This window comes from Prunus avium, chromosome 1 (assembly GCF_965620075.1).
Source record: "Prunus avium chromosome 1, drPruAviu1.hap1.1, whole genome shotgun sequence".
Classification (NCBI taxonomy): Eukaryota; Viridiplantae; Streptophyta; class Magnoliopsida; order Rosales; family Rosaceae; genus Prunus; species Prunus avium.
In genome coordinates, this window is record NC_142284.1 from 50595714 (window position 1) to 50622698 (window position 26985).

Below are 26985 nucleotides of genomic sequence, written 5' to 3' on the forward strand. Positions count from 1 at the left end.
AAACAGTTGAGGCAACTAAAGAAAGATCAACAAAAAGATGCAAAAGCCTTATATGCCCTGCAACAAGTTTTTCCAAGGATCATGGGAGCCACAACTGCAAAGGAAGCATGGAATACCTAAAAGGAGGAATTTCAAGGCAATGCCAAGGTACGTGTAGTTAAACTACAAACTTTGAGAAGAGAGTTTGAAAACATTAAAATGAAGGATTTTGAGACCACACAAGACTATTATGCTAAAATAAAATAAATAATTAATCAATTGAGAGCCTATGGAGAAAATATTAATGATTCAAGAATTGTATAAAAAATACTTATAAGTCTTCTTGATAAGTATGATCCTTTAGTTACTGCTATTGAACAGATAAAAGATTTAACTAGTTAGTTAGTGACAGAACTAATGGGCTCTCTTGAAGTATATGAGAAAAGATTGAGTAGGCGAAATGAAAATTCGGTTGAAAGCGCCTTTCAGTCAAAACTAAATTTAAGGTCTCAGAAAACTAAAGAAGGAGAAAGGAAATTTGGAGAAAGTTCTGGAAGAGAAAATTATAAATCCAATAAGAATTGGGGAAATAAAAAAGAAATAAAGGAAAGAAAAAACTATCCTCCCTGCGGAGTGTGTAAAAATATGAACCACCTAGAAAAATATTGTTGGTTCCGTGGCAAGCCCAAATGTCGAAATTGTAAAAAATTTGGGCACATAGAAAAGGATTGTCGGAACAAGAACTATCAAGCCAATTACTCATAAAAAAGTGAGAAGAATGAGCATGTGTTTTATGCTCATCAAGCCACACCAGAAGAAACCAACAAGAAATGGTATATTGACAACGACTGTAGTAACCACATGACTGGAGATGAAAGCATCTTCTCCAACATAGACAAGTCTGTAAAATCACAAGTAAAACTGGGAAATGGAACAGTGGTGGAGACAAAAGGAAAAGGTACAATCTCTATCCAAACTAATAAGGGAACTAAATATATTCAAGATGTTCTACTAGTACCTAGCTTGGAGCATAATCTATTAAGTGTTAGACAAATGATTGAAAATGGATACTCTTAGCACTTTTCTAGAGACTCAATATTCGATAAAAGAAATAAAAATCACATAATAACAAAAGTAAGGATGGAAAATAGAAATTAGACCATGGCAGATGTTAGTATTAGATCATTGCATTGAGGGAGGATGGGAGGTTAATCGAAGATGAAGACTTTGCTTAAGTTTCTCCCATTTATTCATGGGTTATTCATGCAGTTACAATCTCTTGAAACTTTTGACTTCGTTTTATCTTTTTGACTGTTTCTCCCTTTTGCTGCCCTCAACAGTTGGGATGAGTGGGTACACTTGGATCGTCTGATGAAACACACTGATGAGAATGTGAGGAAACAAGAGCAGCTCAATGCGAACCAGAGAACACACAAGAATGCAAAGCTAACACGCACGTCACAGACTAAACAAAAAGGTTATTACGGTTGGCTTTATCATCTTTAACTTTTACCTTTCTGTTTCCCGATTTTGAAAGCTATAGATTTATTCGTTCCATGCAAGTATGGAATGGATTACAATTTTTGTAATGTCTTAAAAACGAAAAGATAGATGTAGTGCAGAACTTGTATTTTTTCTTTCTTTATTCATTAGTTTTGAACGAAGAACAGAAATGTTTGGCCTAACAAAGCGGAAATTTTGGCATGTGACCTGAACCTTCCAATTTTTTTGGTGAGCTTTGAGGTTTGAGGACCGAAAGTGTTGCCCTTTGAAGAGGTGGAAAGAAAGAAGTGGTAGGAGTAAGTATAATGGTTATGAGAAACTGCAGAAGTAACAACGTGGTTAACAAATTTGTTCTCTGGAGAAAAGAAGTCTTAATAGGCCACTACCTCATGAAAAGATTTAACAGCATGGTTTCTTCAGTCATGATCATAAATTGGTTATGGTTCTTGAATTAGGATGATAAGAGGTTGGGTTTTGAAAATAAAATAAAATAAAATAAAATAAAATTATATATATATATTGAGGAATCCCTCAAATAAAAGGACACCCTTTAGGGTACCCTACAAATATTTTTTCAACGATCCAAACCATCTATTTTTTAAGTCTACATTCATAGATCATCCTTGCAAAAATTTAGACAAATCGGAAACCGTTTCGATATCCAATTGTGTCCTACAAAATCAATGAACACGGTACTTCAAGAAAATACTAAAATTTCAATAATTCAATTGAGTGGTCAAATGATATTGAATGGGTATCTACAAAATAGACAGTTTGAATTAGTGAAATACAATGCGGAGTGAGCCCTACAAGGGTGTCCATCAAATAAGCTAATTTGAGGGATCTCTCAATAGAAGCTCTATATATATATATATATATATATATTTATCAACTTCCCTTGCAAGATGAATGTGTATATAATATGCATTGCTCTAACTTTTGATATGAAATTATGTGCAGTCTCAAGAGGAAAAAAGCGAAAGAATGACTCTGTCATTAAGGTATGCTCTGTGATCCGTAGTTCCTATCTAGGCTTACCTCTTCCAGATATTGTGTGATCACTATGAAGAGGTTTGTTATTTAATTTAGAAGTCAACATGAACCTTAAGTTGCAGGTTTTGATTTCTTCTTTTGTTGTCAAATTTTAGGACAAAGATGCCATACCCATGGAAGATCTTGTGCTTCAAATTCCGCTCACACTAAAGAAACAACTAGTTGATGATTGTGAATTTGATAAGTCCATAAAATTACATATTTATGTACTCTTTATACTTAGTTTTTGTAGGAGAATTTGGTTTAAAATGGACTTATTACTTTATTTTCTCAATTTTCAGCTTTCCAGAGCAAGTAATTTGTTTTCAATGGAAATATGACTTTTTGGTGGAGTTTTAGCACAAGACCAATTGGAGATGAAAGCTAAGATCTTGAAGATGATTGTGGAATTTTTCTAGAATTTTTGGAGCAACCAATGAGAGCATTCTTTGAAGTTAAGTCAGCATAAGATGCAATCCCGTCAAAACTGTGCTGCTGTGGAAGAATGACCATTTGAAGACTTTCCTGATTTTTCATCAAGGTATGCGATATATGGATGGAAAGATAAGACAAAAATTTACAATTTACATATTTTTCCTGAATTTTCTTGGAGGAGGAATAACCCCAAACGTGCAAGCAAAGTAACTGACATGTTATCCCAGTCCAAGTAGGAAGAGGAGTCAAGTACTTACCCATTTTGGATTTATGTTTTAATTAGGTTTTTCTTTATTGTTGGGCTGCTGTAAAAGCCCAGTTAGGGTAAGAATAGACGTGGGGTGTCTTATTTAAGCATGAAAAACAACTCCTTTGAGGAACGCAAAGACGAGGAGAAATTGGAGATGCTGGAAGAGTACCACCATTGGCTAAGTTTTATTGTTTCTTCCTTGTGTTTTTGTTTATGTCAAATTCTAAGATTATTTGTAACTAATTTTCTTTACTGGGGCATGATGTAGCCCTAGTATGATAATCTAGTTTTCTTATTTTACCTATCTATTGATTGCCGTTTGATGTTGGATTCTTAATCATTGTGCTTAATAACTTGGTTGATTATCTTGATGCTTGATCACCATCTAGACTTTTAATTGAGTAATCGGATGCAAATTAGAGTAAATACCATACTTAATTTGAGGCTTGCTTCTTGTGATTAGGATTTGTAATTCGTCTAGGGTAAATACCATACTCCTAGGGTTTACATGCTTGTTCGAGGTTTTCACTGATCTTAATGAGTTTCTATGTGTTGATATTTGACCTAAATACCATAGGCGAATTGCATGTAGGAATATATGAGTTAGCCTAAATACCATAGGTAATTCATGAAAAAGGAAAACTAAGCGGCGACATCATATGGTTAGTAAATAGGTAGGTGAATAAGAGGCTAGATCGGATTACTAGTGGTGAATTCATTGTCCTAGTGCTTTTATCAATTTGAATTTCTCATCCTTGTGTTTCGTGACTTTCTACTTATTTTGTCTTTTAATTTCGTTGTTAATTAAATCATTCTTTCAAAAAACCCCTTTTGTGTTTACATGAGTATGCTACGTGTTTAATTTCTTGTTTATATAATTAGAGTAGTTAAAGTATTTTGTGAAGGAAATTAAGTTAGACTAATTGGAAGTTGAACTCAATCCTCGTGGGAATGACCTCGTATTTGCCATACTATATTACGATTGACCTTGTGCACTTGCGAGTATAATTTGTGTTTAGACTAATCTTTATAATCTCTATTTTTCAGGTTGTCTAAAATTCACAACAAGTTTTTGCATTACTCACCTGGGCAAGGTAGATGTGTTCCTTTATTATAATACTGAATCCATGAATGAATTGATTAAATAACGTACTATGTAAATTACATGCTTGTGCTGATAATGGTACATCATAAAAACTTGGAATATCATGTTCAGACCGCATTACAGAATGGTCAATGGCATTGTTTGGTTATGGTGATGTAGAGAGTAAATATTTCATATGGAATTCCTACTAGGATGGATGAATTGCTTTTGGAATATTTGGTCTACATGGCTTGAGCGTTTACATTAGGACTAGAGATGTTCTGGCATATACTTGTCAAATGGTGGGTCGCATATCTGGGTTACTTTTTGTGCACTCTAGTTGTCAGTATGTGCATATCACTTGTGAGTTTCTAATTCCGATGCATCCACTCATCGCATTTTTAATTTCCAAACAAACCTGAATTTATACCCTATATTCAGTCGTAATGAATTCCCAGTTAATGATATCCACATATTCTTGCAGCTTGTTAAACTTCCACGAACTCCTAACGTGGATGACATAATGAAGAAGTATCTAGATTAAAGATCAAAGGACAGTTTGTAAGTTTCTTTCCTTTCATCTCTTTGCATCCGATCTTCTTTTATTCTTTTCTCGGGTGCCATTTACAAAATACATCCATTTTGAATTTTTTTATTGAGAGAGTAAATTAACTTTTTATCCTCACAAGAGTGAAGAGATGGAAGGGATTACCATTGTCACTTCTCATACATTCTACTGGCTGGTTATCCACTGGGTGAAAGTTGGGGTCTTAACTCAATTATTTGGACCAACAGCATTCATAACTTCCAACTTCTTTATTATCTAGAATCCAATTTGCATATACGCACTGATTTTGGTTGATGGACTATTCTTAATGTGAATCTAGGAAGAAAACTCATTCAGTTGAAGAAATCCTGAAAGGACTGTGTTGTTACTTTGACAAAGCACTACCAGTAATGCTTCTGTACAAAAATGAACGTCAGCAGTATGAGAAAGCAATTGCACATGGTGCCTCTCCTTCATCTGTATATGGTGCTGAGCATCTGTTACGTCTATTCGGTAGGAACATATAATGCATAGCCAAGTCCACTATTTGTATTCATAATGGTGTATTTCTAAATAGAATTGTTTAAAAAGAAGAAGAAGTTTTTTTCATCATTTTTGGTGTGATCTTGAATTTGTGGTTTCTCATGTTTATGTTCTACTAAATTACTGATGGAGATTACTTTTATGTTTAATAATTATGTTGAATTTGTAAATATCCCTTCCAATACATTAAAACCCTTGATTCCTTTCCTTCCTTAAGATGCATTTTTATATTGCCCATGTGTAAATCATAAATTGTGTTTTTAAGTGATTATGTACTCGGTATTTGAAAGAAAAAAAATATATATCCATGGTGGATTACCCGTGAAAATTGAATTTTCATTGCGATATACTTATCTGTAGTGAAGCAGAACATTATGCTGGTGCTTTGGATACTTGGGCATGTGGTGGATGACATTGCAACAGTGCATGTGAATGCCAAATGTTTTCTGAAATTCATCATGCTGAATATTTTTTGGTTGCTTACTGCAGTTTTTGCAGTTTAAGCTTTTGTTATATTGAGTGCTACTCATCCTAAAGTTTGAACTTGAGATGTTATTTTTTTGGTATTTGCAGTTAAGCTCCCCGAGTTATTGTTGAATGTTAACATTGAAGAGGAGACACTGAAAGATTTGCAGCAAAAATTGGTCGACTTCCTCAAGTACTGTCTACTTGCTTTCCTAAATAGATATTCGATTGTATATTTTCCAACAAGTAAGTACCTGACTTTCTTATTTTTCGATGTCATTTTTACTTTTGCTGATTGATCATACATGCTATCATGAAGGTTCCTACAGAAGAATCAGAATGCATTTTTCCTCTTTAGAATATGTAACTGTGTAGTTAGAACATGCCTTGTAAAATTCTACCGGACACGGAATGTATCCTTTGTGCAACGATAGTTTTGCCTGCTTGTGGGCTGCGATGCTTTACTGATTTTTTCTCGATAAATTTGGGAACTGTATTGATCCATTTGGGTTACATTGGAGGAAACCGAACCAAACATATCGTACCCTCCCTTACCATTTGGGTAAGTTTTAATTTCCTAGCAATCCTATGACAATTAAGTAATGATGGGTTTAATTTCCTAGCGGAAAATTCTTGACAAGCTTGATTTGGCTTCAGTATCGAGCGGGTTGATTTAACTTTATCTATTAAATAATGGAGGCGTATTTAGTGCGGCAGTTGGATTCTTCCAATTTTCCTCAGCGTTGGATCTCCTTCAACCCAATCGAAGACATTCAAAACCTTGTCGGGGTCGTGGTCCTACTGCTAGACTAGTATTTTTTTACCTCTTCAAATGCCTTCGTAGCAGCCAGTGCCCCCTTTCATTTCCAATGGGTGCTCTGTTTCTCATTTCTCTTCTCTCTCTGGCCATTCTTTCTCCACCTTCTTCTTCAACCTCCGACTCTTTGAGCAGAGGCTACTCCCTCTCTGTAGAGAAACCAGAAGATGTTTTAGTTTCAGCTGATGGTGTTTTCACTGCTGGCTTCCACCAAGTGGGCAACAATTCATTTTGCTTTGCCATTTGGTTCACAGAGCCATCAATCTCCGACCACTATCGGAACCGCACCGTTGTCTGGATGGCCAATCGTGACCAACCGGTGAACGGAAAACGCTCAAAGCTCTCCCTCCAAAAAACCGGTAACCTCATCTTAACTGATGCTGGTCAGTCCATTGTTTGGACCACAACCACTACTTCTCTCTCACCAGCTCACTTGAGCCTCCAAAACTCTGGTAATCTGGTTTTACTTCACTCGGGGAGTGTCGTTTTATGGCAAAGCTTTGATTCTCCAACTGATACCCTTCTCTCACTCCAACCCTTCACCAAAAAAGCAACACTTATCTCCACCAGAAGCCAGAGCAACTTCTCCTCTGGTTTCTATAAGCTTTTCTTCGACAATGACAACCTTCTCCGTCTTCTTTTTGACGGTCTCGAGATTTCCAGTGTTTATTGGCCCGACCCTTCTCGTGTGAGTTGGGATAATGCAAGGTCCACCTACAACAACAGCAGAAATGCCATGCTTGATTCCTTAGGCAGTTTTATCTCATCAGACAACTTGACTTTTTTGTCAGCCGATTATGGGGCAAAGCGGCAGAGAAGACTGAGGATTGATTTTGATGGTAATGTTCGATTGTACAGTCGAGAAAATTCAGGAGAGAAATGGGTAGTTTCATGGCAGGCCATCTCGGATTCTTGCATGATCCATGGGATTTGCGGAGCAAACAGCTTGTGTATCTATGACCCTGGTTTTGGTAGAAAATGCTCATGCCTTCCAGGATATCAGATTAGAAATCATACTGATTTCAACCACTCTTACACCAAAGTTAATGAGTCCAGTTTCCTAAAACTTTCTCAAGTTGAGTTCTCTGATTACGATTATAGCTCCTACCAAAATCGCAGCTATGGAGAGTGCGAGAGCATATGCTTGGACCTGTATAACTGCAGGGGGTTCCAATACACATTTGACAGTAGAAGTGGTGTTTATAAATGCAACCCGAAGACACAGTTACGAAGTGGTCGCAGATCGGATTTACAAGGATACCTGTATCTGAGACTGCCTAAAGCCTACCTCTTCTCTAATCACTCTGACATGAAGTACCTAAAACAATTTGGGCTTAATTGCGCAGACAGAGTTATTTATCTCGACCGGCAGTATGTAAAAAAGCGTGTTAGTAAGCCAGTAAAATTCCTGCTCTGGTTTGCCTGTGGATTGGGAGGGTTTGAGATCATTTGTCTCCTTTTGTTTTTCGGTTTGTTAAGTAGTAGAACCCGGAAAAGTTCCAAGCAGGATATGCATGATGGATACCTTCTTGCTGCAACTGGGTTCAAAAGATTTAGCTATGCAGAGCTCAAAAAGGCGACACGGGGTTTTAGTGAAGAAATTGGAAGAGGTGCCGGAGGAATTGTGTACAAGGGTGTATTGGCTGATGAACGAGTTGCAGCAATTAAGTTGCTTAATGAAGCTATTCAAGGAGAAGCTGAGTTTCTAGCTGAAGCTAGCACCCTTGGGAGGCTGAACCATATGCACTAGATAGAAATGTGGGGATACTGCTCAGAGGGAAAGCGAAAGCTGCTTGTTTATGAGTACATGGAGCATGGTTCCTTGGCACAAAATTTGTCTTCCAATGTTCTTAATTGGGAGAAGAGGTTTGAGATTGCTGTAGGCACAGCAAAAGGTCTTGCTTATCTGCATGAAGAGTGCTTGGAGTGGGTTTTACACTGTGATGTCAAGCCTCAAAACATACTCTTGGACTCGAATTACCAACCAAAGGTGGCAGATTTTGGCCTGTCCAAGCTATTCAACAGAGGGGAGCTTAAGAACTCGAGCTTTTCGAGGATAAGAGGAACCAGAGGTTACATTGCTCCAGAGTGGGTTTACAATATGCCCATCACATCCAAAGTGGATGTATACAGCTACGGGATTGTTGTGTTGGAGATGGTGACCGGAAAGAACCCGACGATGGGCGTGGATGCCATTGACGGGGAGCAGAGAAGACTGATCATGTCCGTTAGGGAGAAGGTAAATGGAACTAGTGCTATTGGACCACAGATGGGAAAGATCATGGACCCCTCGTTTGAAGACGAATACGATGTGGAGAAGATGGAAATTCTTCTAAGGGTCGCTTTACAATGCGTAGAGGAAGACAAAGATGCAAGACCAACCATGAGAGAAGTTGTTGAGATGCTTCTACACCATGACAAGGATTAAGGGTAACACCGTCAGGCAAGACGTTGGGATCTTATGAGGTTGAGAGGCCTCTGTGTGGTGCTTGGAAAGTCTAAAGGTGCTCAGCTTTGGCTCAGCAGCAAATATGATATTAGTATTTTTGTTTAAGTCTTTCTTTCTTTGCAAAATGTACGCAAATGTGATATTACTAATGAATGAAATAATTGAGGAATTTTAACCATGAGATGTGGTGTGGTGGTAGCTCACCTCATTCCTTAACCATGAGGTTGGGGGTTCGATCCCTGCCCATGGGAATGGAGCGCATTTCGTGGCCAGCCGTTTACCTCCATTGGGAGAGCTCCCGCGGCGAAAGGGATTAGTCACTGCTGTCGGCGGTGAATACCCTTGGGTCTCACCTAAAAAAAAAAAAATTGAGGAATTTTTGGATCATTCAAAGAAGGGTATTTCACTGAATTGCCTCGGAACTTGTACTTAATTATCAATTTACTCTATGATTTTTATTTTATATAAAAAAATTAAGGACTTGAACTAAATTTTATTCTCAATTTTCCTCTACCGTCCAAATCCTGAATATTTAATCTAGTTTTCAGTTAAATCATTAAAAATAATTTATTTTTTTGAAAAAAAATAAATAAACTGAGAATAAAAAGAAAAGAAAACCCCTCCTCAACAGTCGTCACCTTTCTTGCCTTGTCGGGTGGTTAGCTTGCCTGTTGACTTTATTTGCAGTAATACGGTCATCGTTCCATCGCGCATAGCGCTCTGCCATCGCGAAGACTTCTGCCAAGGTTTGGCTTAGAGTTATGGTCAGCTCACGGTATAGCTCATGCTCGGTTGGCAAGCCCTTCTTGAAAGCTGAGGATGCAATTAGATCATTGCATCCTATGATGTTCACCTTTTCAACCTTGAATCTTTTGAGGTAGTCTCGAAGAGACTCGTCCGGCTTCTTGTGCAGGTTGAACAGGTGGTCTGGATCTTTTCTGACTGTCCGGTAGGAGATGTACTACTTTGTGAAAATGAGGGCGAACTTCCTTGAAGCTGCCGATCGATGTAGACGGTGGAGTGTGGAACCAATCCTGAGCTACTCATCGCAAAGTCATCGCGAACACCTTGCACATCAGGGCGTCGTTTGCCTTGTACAGGATCATGGCGCTCTAGAAGTGCTTCAAATGGCTCTCAAGGTCATAGTCCCCTTGAACGGTGTGATGGATTGTGTTGTGAACCGCTTCGGAGGTGTAGCCTACTCCACCTCGTCGGTAAAGGGGGAGGAGTTGACTTGATCAACTTCCTTGCGCAGGGCTTTCTCCGTGCTTCTTTTAGGTTGGAGACTTTGGAGTCGGTCATTCACTAGCCTTTCAACATCTTCTGCCCGTAGGGCTTGTGGCTCGGGTTGGCGTCTTGGAAGCCACTAATTAACTTCTTCCTCATTCACTAAGGGTCGATCCCCTTGGTTGTCCTGTCCGTGGGGTGGATTAGTAGATTGAGCTTGCGAGGGTTCCTCTATAGCTCATCACCATGAGTTAGTTCTCGAACGGGTTGGTGAGCATCGGTCCTTGTGCTCGTCATGCAACTGTTCACGAACTCGAGCTCCTTGTGGGCCCAAGCGAGCATGGACATCGGACTATATGCCTAGCCTATCATGCACATTGGTCGTTGGACCTAATCTCAAACGGATCGTCAATCGACTCCGAGTGTAGCTTGCAGATGTCTGCGTCTCGCCTGGTTGCTGAACAACATGTTCTCGTTCTCTCCCCTGGCCCCTTTGTCACTGTCCGATCGACATGGGACCTCTCGAACTGCACACAGGTATTCTCGTGCGTCCTCCTCTCCTCGTCACGGGATCCATGGTCAAGCCCTGATTCATGTTGATCTGCATGAGTGGCTGGCCGATCAGATTGTTTTGGTCATCGACCCTCTGCGTGAGCTGATCAACCCTGGAGCTAAGGTCCACTTTGACTGCGCAGGTCGGGAAGAGTGGTATGCATTGGGCCCAATGGCATATATGCTAGGGCTCCATTAGACGCGTACATGGGTGCATGCGTCAAGTGTGATTGCAAAATGGGGAGAGAATGGATTTGCTCCAAGATCAGGATGGCGTCGAAGTAGCTGTGAAGCTGTGCAGCAAATCCGGCAGTCGCGTGGTGTGACTGCTGCTGTGCTCTGGTGACAGGATGGCAAGGCAAAGCAGCTCCAACAGCAGGCACTTACAGCTACAAGGTTGTGGAGATCACAGGACCTTGCGACGGTGCGGCAGCAAATTGTTGAGCAGTTCCAGCTACACAGTTTGGTGGCTGTGCAGCGTCATGCGGCTGTGAAAGAAAAATCCAACCTCTGCAAGTTTGGGCCTTGAGTTCAAAATTAGGCTCATGACTTGTCGTTTCAAAGAGGATGGCGAGACGAGTGCAACTCACCATTTTGTTGTGATGCCCCTGGATTATTATTCATTCAATAAATCTTCAAGTTTTACTCAAATTCATAGTGGATTCCAGTTTGCTGATGTATTCAGGCCTTGTTCTTAAAGGTCATCGTCAATTTCCCTTTCCCTTCTAACACGATGAGTCATTTTCTTAATTGTTATTTTTATTGGTATTGTTAGTTGTTTTTGTTTCTATAGGAGAGTTGCTAGGTACCTTTATATGGCGGCACTCCCGACCTTGAGGAAATTCCATTGCGACGTCTAAGACCAGTTTTTTTGAAGTGTGTGACTTGTGAAATTTAAATAATAAAAATTGGTGGGTAGAGTAAATGAGCCCTTCTTTTTTTTCTTTTTTCTTTTTTCCTTGTAGCATAAATGAACTTCAAAAATTTTCTTTATTGAAATTTGAACTTTTTGCATTTAGAGGACATCAAGGGTTTTTTTTTTTTTTTTTTTTTTTTTTTTTGTAAATACCACGAGGTGTCTCCATACTCGAAGGGTGGGATTAATCCAACTTATGCAAGTTTGGGCCTTGAGTTCGAAATTAGGCTCATGACCTGTCGTTTCAAATAAGACGGCGAAACAAGTGCAACTCACCACTTTGTTGTGACATATGTGTTAGAAATATGCCCTTAAAGCCAATTATTATGTAATAGTTAGAGTTAAGGATATCTTTGATAAAAGACACATTATGTTATCAATGGGCAAGAAAGGTTGTTTTATGCATTAAATCATCCTACATTATCTTTCAATATGTAGAACAACCATAGTCCAAGAAATACACAAGGGGATATGAGAGCTATGTAATGAGGTTGCATACATGGAGACTTCTCATCATCCCTAAATCCTGAATATGTTCCTGGTCATATGAATATTGATCGGGCGTCAATATTTCGCAAAGACCAGTACATACAGTACCGTCTCTATATGTAGGGAATGGCAAGGTCTCAAGTCATTAAGTATGGAGACACATCGATATGTGTGTAGGTGCTTGTAGAAAAACAAGTACATTGAACGCGATCCAACACATGAGTTACAACATGGAAGTCTTTACTCACATGCCAAGGTGGAACTCATAAATTGCAATGGTGCAAACTAATTCTTAGACCTGAGGCATCATAGATGTTTTGTGGCTATGTTGTTAATCTTTGAGAGCACTATACGGTCATGTTGAATTAGGCATAGCTTAAAGGTGCTCATCAAGATTCTCAATAGAGTCATGGAAGCAAATGACTGTACAACAAGGAATATGAGAATACTCCAAGATATGATTGGTCAAATCTCTATGTAGAGTAGTGGATAAGACTTGAAAGAAGAAGTCTTCAAATCTTACCAAGATAATCATATAAAAGGAATAATTCACATTAAGATATTGACAATCGGATTCCATGATCTAATAATGTGAATATGGAGTATTGACATAAGAGAAGGATTCAATTGCACGGTCATTCCAATTTGAATAGGTTCTTTTACAACATCTTATTTAGCTCGGATAACCATGACTTGCTGCTAGGTGACAACCATGGTTTGTGGATGTCCTAAAAGGTTTCAATTAACCTTTATTAATATGAAGAATTAAATTGTGGAATTTAATTCGTATATCATCTCTGAGGGGTTGAGTCAACCCACTACCTTACTAAAGGGAACCTACGGATCTGCACACCCAAAGAATGTGATTAGAGGTATAAATGAGGAGAAATAAAATGAGGAGACACAAGTTAATGGTTGATAATCAAATGTCAAAGTCAACGGTCAAAAGTCAAATAGTTCGACGAGGTCAATTAAGTAAGACTATAATTATAATTTAATAGTTAAATTATAATTAAAAGATTAATTATGGAATTAATATTGACATATATAAATATTAGATTGGGCTTTTAAGTATGATTTAAAACATAAGGGACAAAATAATCCAAAAGGCTATTGGGCCCAAGGAATAAGTGGCATAAGATGACATGACCCAGGGACCAAATGGAGCCCCAAATACCCACCCACTTGCCTTTTGTGTTGTCATATATAAGCTAAGTGTTGGAGAAAACCTAGCTAGAGTTGTTGGTTCCTACTTTGGTTGATGAGTGATCATCTTTGTATCTCATCATCTATAAAACAAAAATTGGTCCAATTAAAAAGTAGACTAGCATCCATACTTCTTGATTGCATTCTCTTCATCTCTAGGAGTATTTGGTGTGGTCAGGTAGATGACTCCAATCTTGGAGTCTTAAAGTGAATGAGTCAAAATCAAGAGAAACAAAAGGTCTTTCTAACAAAGGTGTTCATTCTTGAGAAATCAAGAAAATGTCATCAAAGGTAAAGATCTATTCCCTTTTTCCTTTTTCTATTTGTGTTCAAAGAGATTAGGCTAAGATACTTAATTTAAAATGAAAAAGGTTTAGCTCAACTGGTATAAACAAAATGAATCCGCCATTTAGAATGTTTTTGTTGTATAGGTTGTGACATGTGGGCTTTTTTTAGCCAAATTCCATTGTTTGTTTTGACTTTTTAGCAATTTGAAGTTTTTTTGGATATTATTGGGAATTTTTGTATTTTCCCTTTTTTTTTTTTCCAATTATGATTTTCTAGTGTGCCTAGGGTTGCCTATGTATAAAAGGGACCCATTAGTGTGTCTCTGGATTATTATTCATTCAATAAATCTTCAAGTTTTACTCAAATTCATAGTGGATTCCAGTTTGCTGATGTATTCAGGCCTTGTTCTTAAAGGTCATCATCAATTTCCCTTTCCCTTCTAACACGATGAGTCATTTTCTTAATTTTTATTTTTATTGGTATTGTTAGTTGTTTTTGTTTCTATAGGGGAGTTGCTAGGTACCTTCATATGGCGGCACTCCCGACCTTGGGGAAATTCCATTGTGACGTCTAAGACACGTTTTTCTGAAGTGTGTGACTTGTGAAATTTAAATAATAAAAATTGGTGGGTATAGTAGAATGATCAAATGAGCCCTTTTTTGCCTTGTAGCATAAGTGAACATCAAAAATTTTCTTTAATACAATTTGAACTTCTTGCATTTAGAGGACATCAAGGGTTTTTTTGTTGTTGTAAATACCACGAGGTGTCCCCACACTCGAAGGGTGGGATTAATCCAATCTATGCAAGTTTGGGCCTTGAGTTCGAAATTAGGCTCATGACTTGTCGTTTCAAAGAGGACAGCGAGACGAGTGCAACTCACCACTTTGTTGTAACATATGGGCTTTTTTTACCCAAATTCCATTGCATGCTTTGATTTTTTAGCAATTCAAAGTTTTTTTGGATATTATTGGGAATTTTTGTATTTTCCCTTCTTTCTTTTTTTCCAATTATGATTTCCTAGTGTAGGGTTGCCTATGTATAAAAGGGACCCATTAGTGTGTCTCTAGATTATTATTCATTCAATAAATCTTCAAGTTTTACTCAAATTCGTAGTGGATTCTAGTTTGCTGATATATTCAGGCCTTGTTCTTAAAGGTCATCGTCAATTTCCCTTTCCCTTCTAACACAATGAGTCATTTTCTTAATTTTTATTCTTATTGGTATTGTTAGTTGTTTTTGTTTCTATAGGGGAGTTGCTAGGTACCTTCATATGGCGGCACTCCCGACCTTGGGGAAATTCCATTGTGACGCCTAAGACACGTTTTTTTTGAAGTGTGTGACTTGTGAAATTTAAATAATAAAAATTGGTGGGTGGAGTAGAATGATCAAATGAGCCCTATTTTTCCTTGTAGCATAAGTGAACATCAAAAAATTTCTTTATTGAAATTTGAACTTCTTGCATTTAGAGGACATCAAGGGTTTTTTTTTTTGGTTATAAATACCACGAGGTGTCCCCACAACCGAAGAGTGGGATTAATCCAATCTATGCAAGTTTGGGCCTTGAGTTCAAAATTAGGCTCATGATCTGTCATTTCAGAGAGGACTGGCTAGACGAGTGCAACTCACCACTTTGTTGTGACATATGGCCTTTTTTTAGCCAAGTAACATTGTTTGCTTTGACTTTTTAGCAATTTGAAGTTTTTTGGATATTATCGGGAATTTTTGTATTTTTCCTTCTCTCTTTTTTGTTTTTTGTTTTTTTTTCCAATTATGATTTCCTAGTGTGCCTAGGGTTGCCTATGTATAAAAGGGACCCATTAGTGTGTCTCTGGATTATTATTCATTCAATAAATCTTCAAGTTTTACTCAAATTCGTAGTGGATTCCAGTTTGCTGATGTATTCAGGCCTTGTTCTTAAAGGTCACCATCAATTTCCCTTTCCCTTCTAACACGATGAGTCATTTTCTTAATTTTTATTTTTATTGGTATTGTTAGTTGTTTTTGTTTCTATAGGGGAGTTGCTAGGTACCTTCATATGGCGGCACTCCCGACCTTGGGGAAATTCCATTGTGACGTCTAAGACACGTTTTTCTAAAGTGTGTGACTTGTGAAATTTAAATAATAAAAATTGGTGGGTGTAGTAGAATGATCAAATGAGCCCTTTTTTGCCTTGTAGCATAAGTGAACATCAAAAAATTTCTTTATTGAAATTTGAACTTCTTGCATTTAGAGGACATAAAGGGTTTTTTTGTTGTTGTAAATACCACAAGGTGTCCCCAAACCCGAAGGGTGGGATTAATCCAATCTATGCAAGTTTGGGCCTTGAGTTCGAAATTAGGCTCATGACCTGTCGTTTCAAAGAGAACGGCGAGACGAGTGCAACTCACCACTTTGTTGTAACATATGGGCTTTTTTTACCCAAATTCCATTGCATGATTTGATTTTTTAGCAATTTGAAGTTTTTTTGGATATTATTGGTAATTTTTGTATTTTCCCTTCTTTCTTTTTTTCCAATTATGATTTCCTAGTGTGCCTAGGGTTGCCTATGTATAAAAGGGACCCATTAGTGTGTCTCTAGATTATTATTCATTCCATAAATCTTCAAGTTTTACTCAAATTCATAGTGGATTCCAATTTGCTGATGTATTCAGGCCTTGTTCTTAAAGGTCATCGTCAATTTCCCTTTCCCTTCTAACACGATGAGTCATTTTCTTAATTTTTATTTTTATTGGTATTGTTAGTTGTTTTTGTTTCTATAGGAGAGTTGCTAGGTACCTTCATATGGTGGCACTCCTGACCTTGGGGAAATTCCATTGTGACGTCTAAGACACGTTTTTTTTAAAGTGTGTGACTTGTGAAATTTAAATAATAAAAATTGGTGGGTAGAGTAGAATCATCAAATGAGCCCTTTTTTTCCTTGTAGCATAAGTGAGCATCAAAAATTTTCTTATTGAAATTTGAACTTCTTGCATTTAGAGGACATCAAGGGTTTTTTTTGTTGCTGTAAATACCACGAGGTGTCCCCACACCCGAAGAGTGGAATTAATCCAATCTATGCAAGTTTGGGCCTTGAGTTCGAAATTAGGCTCATGACCTGTCGTTTCAAAGAGGACAGCAAGACGAGTGCAACTCACCACTTTGTTGTGACATATGGCCTTTTTTTAGCCAAGTAACATTGTTTGCTTTGAATTTTTAGCAATTTGAATTTTTTTGGATATTATTGGGATTTTTTGTATTTTCCCTTCTTTCTTTTTTTCCAATTATGATTTCCTAGTGTGCCTAGGGTTGCCTATGTATAAAAGGGACCCATTAGTGTGTCTCTAGATTATTATTCATTCAATAAATCTTCAAGTTTTACTCAAATTCGTAGTGGATTCCAGTTTGCTGATGTATTCAGGCCTTGTTCTTAAAGGTCATCATCAATTTCCCTTTCCCTTCTAACACGATGAGTCATTTTCTTAATTTTTATTCTTATTGGTATTGTTAGTTGTTTTTGTTTCTATAGGGGAGTTGCTAGGTACCTTCATATGGCGGCAATCCCGACCTTGGGGAAATTCCATTGTGACGTCTAAGACATGTTTTTCTGAAGTGTGTGACTTGTGAAATTTAAATAATAAAAATTGGTTGGTAGAGTAGAATGATCAAATGAGCCCTTTTTTTCCTTGTAGCATAAGTGAACATCAAAAACTTTCTTTATTGAAATTTGAACTTCTTGCATTTAGAGGACATCAAGGGTTTTTTTGTTGTTGTAAATACCACGAGCTGTCCCCACACCCGAAGGGTGGGATTAATCCAATCTATGCAAGTTTGGGCCTTGAGTTCGAAATTAGGCTCATGACCTGTCGTTTCAAAGAGGAAGGCGAGACGAGTGCAACTCACCACTTTGTTGTGACATATGGCCTTTTTTTACCCAAATTCCATTGTATGCTTTGATTTTTTAGCAATTTGAAGTTTTTTTGATGTTATTGGGAATTTTTGCTTTTTCCCTTCTTTCTTTTTTTCCAATTATGATTTCCTAGTGTGCCTAGGGTTGCCTATGTATAAAAAGGACCCATTAGTGTGTCTCTGGATTATTATTCATTCAATAAATCTTCAAGTTTTACTCAAATTCATAGTGGATTTCAGTTTGCTGATGTATTCAGGCCTTGTTCTTAAAGGTCATCGTCAATTTCCCTTTCCCTTCTAACACGATGAGTCATCACTACTACAATATCCTTAAACCAAGACCCCAAATAAAAGACGGTGCATGTTCGGTTCATTTTTACACATGATTTTTCATGTTATTCACCCACTATTTTGAGTTAGTTCTTGACATTTTATAGCTTTTTACTTCCTTTTTGTGTTTTCTTAGATTTTACCTTGGTTGGGATGAAAATGAGCTAAAAGTGCATTATTAGTTATAAATTCTGTTTTTGTTCATTTTCGTAGGTCAACTTCTTGGCCTGGGATCAACATGCTCTGGTGCTCGGATGAGGTCATGATCTTCATGAGACTTGTTCCAATGGATGTTAACTACATCATATCCAAATTTGAGCTCCATTGGACAAGTATTGCCTATCCAACCAATCCAGCATGTTACCACAGCTCTGGAAATCCGGATTTGGCCAGCTTTTACCTCCTTTGTGTCATCTTAATTTCTTGTTACCATAACTCTTGGTAACAAGGAATTACCTTTGTAAATGAGATATTTTCTGAAGCTTTTGGCATCTTTGTGAAGTCAAAGCTTCATCATGGCAAGGGGACAATGGGCAAAGGCTTTAGAGGAAAGAATGAGTTTTATATTAAAAGTGTGAGCTGGAAATGATGGGCAAAGGAGCAAAGGGAAGTGCAATCTGAAGTGGGAGAGGTTTTGAACGTGGGTAGCCTATCCATTCTATCATTCTACACATTGAGAGCAGATTTTGGAGAGTTTGGAGATAGGAGAAGCCAAGGTGCAGCCAAGCAAAGTGGAGAAGAAGGCTTCCACCATTGATGACCTTGAAGCTTTCATCATTTTCTCAAAATCTGTAAACTCTTTCTAATTTTATTTTGAATTTGTATTTGGAATAAGTATGAGCAACTAAACTCCATAGCTAGGGCTTAGGTTGAAGCCCTAAACATGATTACCTTATTGTTTTGATGCTTGAGTGTATGAATTTCTAGATATTGTTGATGAATTCCAATTCACCAAATTAATCTATCCTTGATGTGTGTTTTTCCTTGGTTGGCCATCTTTGAAAGCATGCTTCTTGAGATTGTTGGGGTTATGTGTATCTTCATGTTATCCTAAGCAATAAATGGATGAAGTAAGAATCATCCATGTGAATTGGTTTCTTGAATACCTAATGTAAACACCATGCTATTAGGATTCTTGTGATGTTCATATTCTCTTTGAACTTAATGGGTTCTCCTTGTAATTGAATCGAAGTACGAACCATACCTAGGTTCGGTTATGGGGAGGGCACAAGTATTGTAGCACGAACCATGCACTTTACGTATATTAGAGAGAATCAATGCGTCTTGAGCCACGACCCATGGTCTTGATTGCGAACATTTTCATCAACATGTTTAGAGTTCATCATTTGAGTATTCATGAACATAGGTAGAATTGTTTAGGGTGGATTCCGAAACCCTAGTGTTTGTTACATTTTAATTTCACAATTTGATAATTCATCTCTGCTATTCTCATTTAAATTCAAAGTCCATTTACTTTCATGCAATAGAAATAGGTCACTTGAACCAAATCAAAACCCCCTCCCAATGTGTGTGTGAGTTGTGTGTTTGATACATTGTGTGTCTTGTTTACTGAATTCTGTTTATTTTCGTAACTGTTTTGGACTTTTGGTCCGCGTTATGTTCTTCGTTTTTGTGTGCTGAATCCAACCGTGTAAAGAACGTGAAATTTGGATAAACGGTTGGAAAGTTATAGGTCAAATACTGGATAGAGGTCGAAACTGGAAAAATAGATAAACGAATCTGTCCAAATGGTGATAAAAGGGTGATAGAAAGTGTTGTTTGTGTTTTTCTCTAGTTTTCTTGTGTTGTTCCATTTCTTTTACACTTCTTTACTCATTTCTAGTTTCCATTTTGCATTTGTGCATTTGTGGTGTGTTAATTAAGTGTTCTCTTTGTACTCAAATTATAACTTATAGGAAGCCGACAAGTTCTTCGTGGGATCGACCCCGTACTTACATAATCTATACTTCAATAGATTCGTGCACTTGCGGGTATTTTTAATTGGTTGTTTGCACATTAATTTGTGTCCTCTTAGGAATGCAACAGTGCACTTTAAAACTGTCGTTATATTTTAAAAGACGACGTTTTTACAAAACCGTCGTGGTATATGATCTAATACACCACTAAAAGCCAGTTGAATTGGGTTGATTTTAAATACACGACGTTGTCAATTAAACTAGTGTCGTCTTTTCAAAACACGGTAAACCAAAAGGCCACTTAAGGCTTATTCGTCTTCCACCTAAAAATTTCAGACTTCACCCACGGCTCGAAACCCTCCTCAATTCTCTTCAACATTCCCTCTCATCTCATCTTCTCAGTCTCTTAAACAAATCTGTAACTGATCGCTGCCGTCGTCACCGAGCTCGCCGTCATAGGAGGTCACAGTTTTCGATTTAACGTTCGCGGCCACTTGAGCCCCTTGGTTGAAATCGTCACCTAGCTCGCTGTCAAGGAGGTCACCGAGATCTGCCTCCCTGTAAGTACTTCCAATCTCATCTCTTTATCACATATCTGAAGCACCATCTCCCTCGCGCTCTCGTGGTCACCGAGCTCGCGTTGTCGATGTCACGAGCTCGCCGAGCTCGCCATTTCCCTCACATTACTTCGCTTTCCAAATTCGTGTGTCAGAGTTCTGTGGTAGGTGGCATTCAAGGTTAGCCTCTTTACCCTCAGCCTCCTCACCTTCTCCCTCTCTTTCTCTCATTTCTTTGATTCCCAAATATCAGAATCCCTAATTTCTTCCACTATTTCTTAAATTCCCAAATTAGACACATAAATTAGAGGATCTAAAACACAAATTTCGTCATCTTCCTCTTTTCTAGGGTTTATTTGGGTAATAATCTATTTCTAGCGTTATGTTCTACTTGTTTAGCTTTCTCCACCCTTTTATCTGTATCAATGGGTTTGATTATTATGTGGATTTTGTTTTTGTTTTTTGCAAGTGTGGATTTCAGTGTGCATCTTCGTGTTCCCTCTCCGTCCTCTGTTTTTTTTTTTTCTTAGTTTCCCTTAAATAATTACTTTGTGCTTGTTCATTTGAGTGCTTCGTTTAAATCAGTATTCCAACAAGCAATTGTTTTGGTTTCATGAATTTGATTTTCTAATTTCTTTGTGTTTGTGTTTGGGCTTGTACATTTATGTTAATCCCTTTGAGAGATGTTTGTCGTTTTTCTTTTAGAAGATGATTTGATGCCCGTTGAGCGTTGCTTACTGGGAAAATAGTGGAGTAGAACAACAAAATCAGCTGGGAAATTTGGCGTTTTGTTATTCGCTCAACAGTGTAAGTCCTTGAAAGTTGAAACTCTCAAAAGTTATTTTCTTGTCTCTTGTCTCTTTGATGAATTATCGAATGCAAATGCAAAAACCCATTGAAAACTTCACTGCTACAGCAAAATTGAAGGGATTTGTAGGATGTAAGATTGAGAAAGAGACTTTAAAGCATAATCTTTAACACCGAGGAATTAATGGGTATGATTCATTTTGGCTCATTTCATATTCTTCAAAATTTGAACTTTTCCTGATTGATTTATGAGAACTTTTGAATATCTCTTTCAATTCTTAGATTGTTGAAGGTGTTGCTTAAAGTTCAGTGTGGTTGTTTCTTACCTAGTTATAAAAATCAAGTATTTCTTATTGGTGATATAAAGATGGAAGCAGAGAGTCAAATGAGGGAGGTAAAATATGCTGCTGATATTTGCTGTATCAAGTAATTTCTAAACTACAATACCTTGACCTTTGGGGGAGTAAAATATCTGACCAAGGTACAATTCCTTGACCTTTGTTGTTAAAGTTAGCATCTGGGTTCAATATTTTGCTTTGAATGAGGCTTTTGTGTTGTTTGGTTTAATTTGATAATTGCTAGGTTATATATATATATATGTTTGGTTCTATTTGAGTGGGTTAAATTTGGTTCTAATGCAGAGCAAATCCTCTGTTTTATTACTTTTCAGTTTTATCTCTCCTTTCATTTTATTTTGTGCTTGCTCATTTCAATTCTAGCGTTAATCACCCAGGCTATATCTTCTAAACTTCGTTTTCTTTTCTCACATGGTTATCAAGTTTGGCTTAATCACCCAGGTTGTTTGTTCTGACAGATAAGTTTGCATTAATTTTATGGTGTTATACAATTACAGGTAGTTGCTGGATTCGCAGCAGATGGAAGGCAAATTGTTGGCAGGACCAAGTCTGAAGCTAACTATGAAAGCCTACATGATAGTGTATACATCATTAACTTTCTCTTCGAATCTCTCTCTGTAAAGCAGGTAGTACTGGATTAGTCCTCAAGCTGCTGTCATTCTAAAGCTGCATAGATCTTATTTCGACACCACCAACTTGAAAAATGTGCAAGAAGGCAAAGCTAAGTCAACCCAATAACAAATTGATGAAGTTAAGATCAAATTAGTAGAATTTGTGAGCTCAATTATATCTAATTATAGGTAGGAAGTATGTATGTAATAGTAGGAAGTATGTATGTGATAGAATAAAGATTGGTTGACTATGTAATAACTATTGAATCTTCAAGTTTTATGAAAGAAATAATTTTTGAGTGTATATGTTCGTTAATAAAGCAATATAATTGGTTTTCTAGTTAAAATCGTTGTATAGAATGACAGGAAACCAAAAACTAAAATGTAACAGCTTGGGAACTTGTTAGACGACAGATTTAAAAATAATAAAACGATGGTTTTATTGAAAAAACCATCGTTTGTGCATTTAATTAATGACCGTTTTTAACACAATACAGCCGTCTTTATATACAATCAACGATGATTTTTAACAAAAAACCGTCGTCTTTACATAAATTTTTTAACAAAAAACCATCATCTTTCTATACAATTAAAGACGGTTTTAAATAAAAACCGTCATCTTTTCATATAATAGACGACGGTTCTTTAAAAAAACCGTCGTCTATTATATGAAAAGATGATGATTGTGAGTAAAAGCGTCGTCTTTACAAATAATAGACGACGGGAATTTACCGTCGTGGTTTTATGCATCAAAAGATGTCGGTCGATTTCACGACGGTTGAAAAACCGAATACACGACGGTGGATTACCGTCGTCTATTGCGATTTTTGTAGTAGTGCATTTTCTTAATTTTTATTTTTATTGGTATTGTTAGTTGTTTTTGTTTCTATAGGGGAGTTGCTAGGTACTTTCAGATGGCGTCACTCCTGACCTTGGGGAAATTCCATTGTGACGTCTAAGACCAGTTTTTCTGAAGTGTGTGACTTGTGAAATTTAAATAATAAAAATTGGTGGGTAGAGTAGAATGATCAAATGAGCCCTTTTTTACCTTGTAGCATAAGTGAACATCAACATTTTTCTTTATTGAAATTTGAACTTCTTGCATTTAGTAGACATCAAGGGTCTTTTTCTTTTTTTTTGTAAATACCACAAGGTGTCCTCACATCCGAAGGGTGGGATTAATTCATGCTCGAGGTTTGGCTTGCCCCTGAACACAAAGTGCTTCCAATGGGTTTCGAACCCCTGTCATTGAGGCACTAGGTAGCTTGCCAGCTAGAGATGACAATTTGACAACCGCACCACACTTTGTGGTTGGACATCAAGGTTTTGAATAAATGATATGCGGTCCTTCATGCAAGTTGGAGCCCTTCTTTTTTTTTTTTTTTTTGGATCCAATGCAAGTTGGAGCCTAATTGCCTTACATATGCGCACAACTTTTGCTTCTTTGTGATCACATTAGGGCAATGGACCATGGTTGATGGTTGCTTCTGATTTCCATTAAATTCATGGCTGGGACATGCTTCTTCCTTATCCTTCTTTCTCTGGCACTATTTTCTCCTTTGGCAGTTTCATCAGCATCCTATACTGATTTGAGCGCAGGCTCATCTCTTTCAGTGGAAAACCCAGCTGATACCTTGACTTCATCAAATGGCATGTTTTCAGCTGGTTTTTTTCAAGTGGGTGAAAATGCATATTCCTTTGCAATATGGTTCACAGAGCCATCCCCAACTCACAACCTCACTGTGGTTTGGATGTCGAACCGTGACCAGCCGGTCAACGGTAGGGGCTCCAAGCTCATCTTGCAAAAGGATGGTAATCTTATTCTAACAGATGCTGGCAAATCCACCATCTGGTCTTCCAACACTGTTTCCAATTCATTCACCAAATTAATTCTGCATGACAATGGCAATCTTGTCCTCCTCACTCTGCAAGGTCTTGCGTTGTGGGAAAGCTTTGCTTCACCAACAAACACCCTTTTACCTCAACAACCACTCACCAGAAACACAAAGCTTATCTCTTCAAGAAGCCTCACCAACTATTCCTCTGGCTTCTACTCTTTTTATTTCGACAATGACAACACTCTCCGCATTCTCTACAGTGGCCCAGAGCTTTCGAGCATTTACTGGCCTGACCCTTGGCGTACAAGCTGGGAAGCTGGGAGGTCCACATACAACAACTCTAGAATTGCCATGTTTGATCATTTGGGCAGTCTAAGTGCATCAGACAATTTTAGCATTTCGTCCGTGGATTATGGTGCAAAGTTGCAGAGAATACTAAAGATGGATGCTGATGGTAATGTCCGATTATACAGCCGAACACAGCAAGGAGCTACATGGGTTGTTTCATGGCAAGCCATTTCTGTAACATGCAAAATTCATGGAATTTGCGGGGCTAATAGTTGGTGCAGCCATGTCCCTAGTTTTGGTAGGAAATGCTCATGTCTCCCAGGATATGAGATGAGGAACAAAGTTGATTGGTCTTATGGGTGTCAACCTCAACCTGCAGGTGATCATTTCAACCTGTCCTGGTCGTGCAACAATAGTACTGGTACTAGTACCGCTGCTCGGGATGTGTTCGGTTTTATGCATCTTCCTCATGTCGAATTCTATGGCTATGATTACGGGTTCTATTCAAACTACACCTTAGAAAGGTGCAAAGTTTTGTGCTTGGAATTGTGCAACTGCGCAGGGTTCCAATACAAATATGCCCCCTGGGATGGTATTCATAATTGTTTCCCTAAGGTTCAATTGGAAAATGGACGCCGCACGCCTGGTTTTGATGGAGACCTCTACTTGAAACTACCCAAATCCATCCTTTCCTCCTATAATGCTTCAGCTGAAGAATCCAATTATGCGTGCTCAGACAAACTCACAAGACCACTTGACAGAACGTACGAAAAAAGTGGTCCAAATGGTTCTGTCAAGTTTATGCTTAAATTGGCATCTGGGCTGGGAGGAGCTGAGATTGTTTGTGTCTTTCTTGTTTGGTATTTTGTGAGTAGAAGAACTGGCCGAGAGCGAGAAGATTCAGAAGTGGTTATGCACGGATACCTTCATGCTGCAACTGGATTTAGAAGATTTAGTTACTCGGAATTGAAAAAGGCCACACGAGGTTTCATAGAAGTGATTGGAAGAGGTGGGGGAGGAACTGTATACAAAGGCTTATTATCTGATCAAAGAGTTGCAGCAATCAAACAACTGAATGGTGCTAACCAGGGGGAAGCCGAGTTCCTGGCAGAAGTGAGCCTCATAGGGAAGTTGTACCACATGAATTTGATAGAGATGTGGGGATATTGTGTGGAAGGAAAGCATCGGCTCTTGGTGTATGAGTATATGGAGCATGGTTCCTTGGCAGAAAAGTTATCTTCCAATGTGCTTGATTGGAAGCAAAAGTTTGAAATTGCTGTGGGGACAGCGAAAGGTCTGGCTTATTTACATGAAGAATGCTTGGAATGGGTTTTGCACTGTGATATAAAGCCTCAGAACATACTTCTACACTCTAATTATAATCCGAAGGTTGCAGATTTTGGACTTTCCAAGCTACTAAACAGAGGTGAGCAGAGCAATTTCAGCTTTTCAAGGGTCAGGGGAACCAGAGGTTACGTGGCGCCAGAGTGGGTTCAGAATATACGCATCACTTCCAAAGCAGATGTTTACAGCTATGGAATTGTGGTGTTGGAGATGCTGACTGGAAAGAGCCCAGCAGAAAGTGTTCAAGCAATAGAAGGTGGAGAGGAGACGCATGAAAAGATGATGGTTACATGGGTGAGGGAGAAGATGAACGGAGCATTTGCAAATGCAGAGAGCCAAAAGGGAGATGATTATGAACAGGATAGACTTGAAATTCTTGTGAAAGTGGCTCTTCAATGCTTAGAGGAAGACAAAGATGCAAGACCCAACATGAGTCAAGTTGTTGAGATGCTTCTACATCATGAAAACAATTGATTAGAATGGTGGCATGCTCATACAATTATTCTCTGCTTAAATATGTCTTGCCTGTGGACTATGTATTGATTTTAAAGAAACATCAAAAGTTAAAAGAATAAAAGGTATATATGCCAAACTCCATACTTCCAACTTCCTAGTCTAGACACAGCCAGGTCATTATGGGAAAAATATTTAAACTCCCATCCGGCAAATTGTTGCACTTACAGATTGGGGGATCTGATCCAAAAGAACCTCGGGCTGGGTTGAGAAAATAACAAAGACAGAAAAGCCCCAAGTTTGTGTAAAGAGCAAGCATATTGGGCCTAGGTGATAAAGCTTTTTTTTTTTTTTTTTTAAAGTTCAGGATTTGAACTTTGGCATGTTGAAGTTTGGGCGAAGTTTTGCATTCTGGCGTTCGAGGTCTAAATTTTGACATTTTAGAGCATGAAGAAGTATGAATTCTCAGTCAAATTTCCTTTGAGGGTGCTGCCATGGTAGCTACTGCGTGGTCTCTTGTAGCACCCAAGACCAATTCTTTCTTCTTATTCTTAATCTTATTAGTTTAATAGAAGCAAATGCAATTGGGTAGTTTTCAAACATGTCAATGGTAGTTAGTTTGTCCCAACCTTGGTTTTTCTACGCTGCCGGCAACGACCAGGCAACTACAGAATTTCTTTCGTTTTTAGCAGCTTGGTTATGAGCACGAGATCAAATAAGGGCTTGTCTGATATAGGTCCCTACAATTTCTATTTTCTAGACATATACCCATCATTCTATAAATCTATGTGTAAAACCTAATTTCAAACTTAAGATA

General features: G+C 38.0%; 3 protein-coding genes, 1 long non-coding RNA gene and 1 pseudogene across 9 annotated transcripts; all 5 read left to right on the top strand.

Moving 5' to 3' along the window:
• The first annotated feature begins 37 nt into the window (after positions 1–37).
• On the top strand, positions 38–6515 carry LOC110761904 (protein MRG2-like; annotated as a pseudogene).
• A 22-nt stretch (positions 6516–6537) lies between these two features.
• LOC148297969 (putative receptor protein kinase ZmPK1) lies at positions 6538–8405 on the top strand. The gene has a single exon (XM_088251035.1). It carries the CDS (start codon positions 6708–6710, stop codon positions 8403–8405), a length of 1698 nt encoding a protein of 565 aa, XP_088107161.1. The 5' UTR covers positions 6538–6707.
• Positions 8406–8411: 6 nt separating this feature from the next.
• LOC148297970 (putative receptor protein kinase ZmPK1) lies at positions 8412–9511 on the top strand. Its single transcript, XM_088251032.1, has one exon. The coding sequence runs from the start codon at positions 8412–8414 to the stop codon at positions 9081–9083; it is 672 nt and encodes a 223-aa protein (XP_088107158.1). The 3' UTR covers positions 9084–9511.
• A 10535-nt stretch (positions 9512–20046) lies between these two features.
• On the top strand, positions 20047–22549 carry LOC110762015 (uncharacterized). Of its 6 annotated transcripts, none has more exons than XR_002527464.2 (3): positions 20153–21278; positions 21388–21466; positions 21561–22549. It is a non-coding gene; the product is annotated as an uncharacterized LOC110762015 (long non-coding RNA). The 6 variants fall into 6 exon arrangements; XR_002527463.2 differs by having other exon boundaries at positions 20161–21278; positions 21388–21759; positions 22132–22549; XR_002527465.2 differs by having other exon boundaries at positions 20161–20651; positions 21180–21278; positions 21388–22549.
• Positions 22550–23747: 1198 nt separating this feature from the next.
• LOC110762006 (putative receptor protein kinase ZmPK1) lies at positions 23748–26493 on the top strand. The gene has a single exon (XM_021964601.2). The coding sequence runs from the start codon at positions 23751–23753 to the stop codon at positions 26187–26189; it is 2439 nt and encodes an 812-aa protein (XP_021820293.2). The 5' UTR covers positions 23748–23750; the 3' UTR covers positions 26190–26493.
• The last annotated feature ends 492 nt before the right edge of the window (positions 26494–26985 follow it).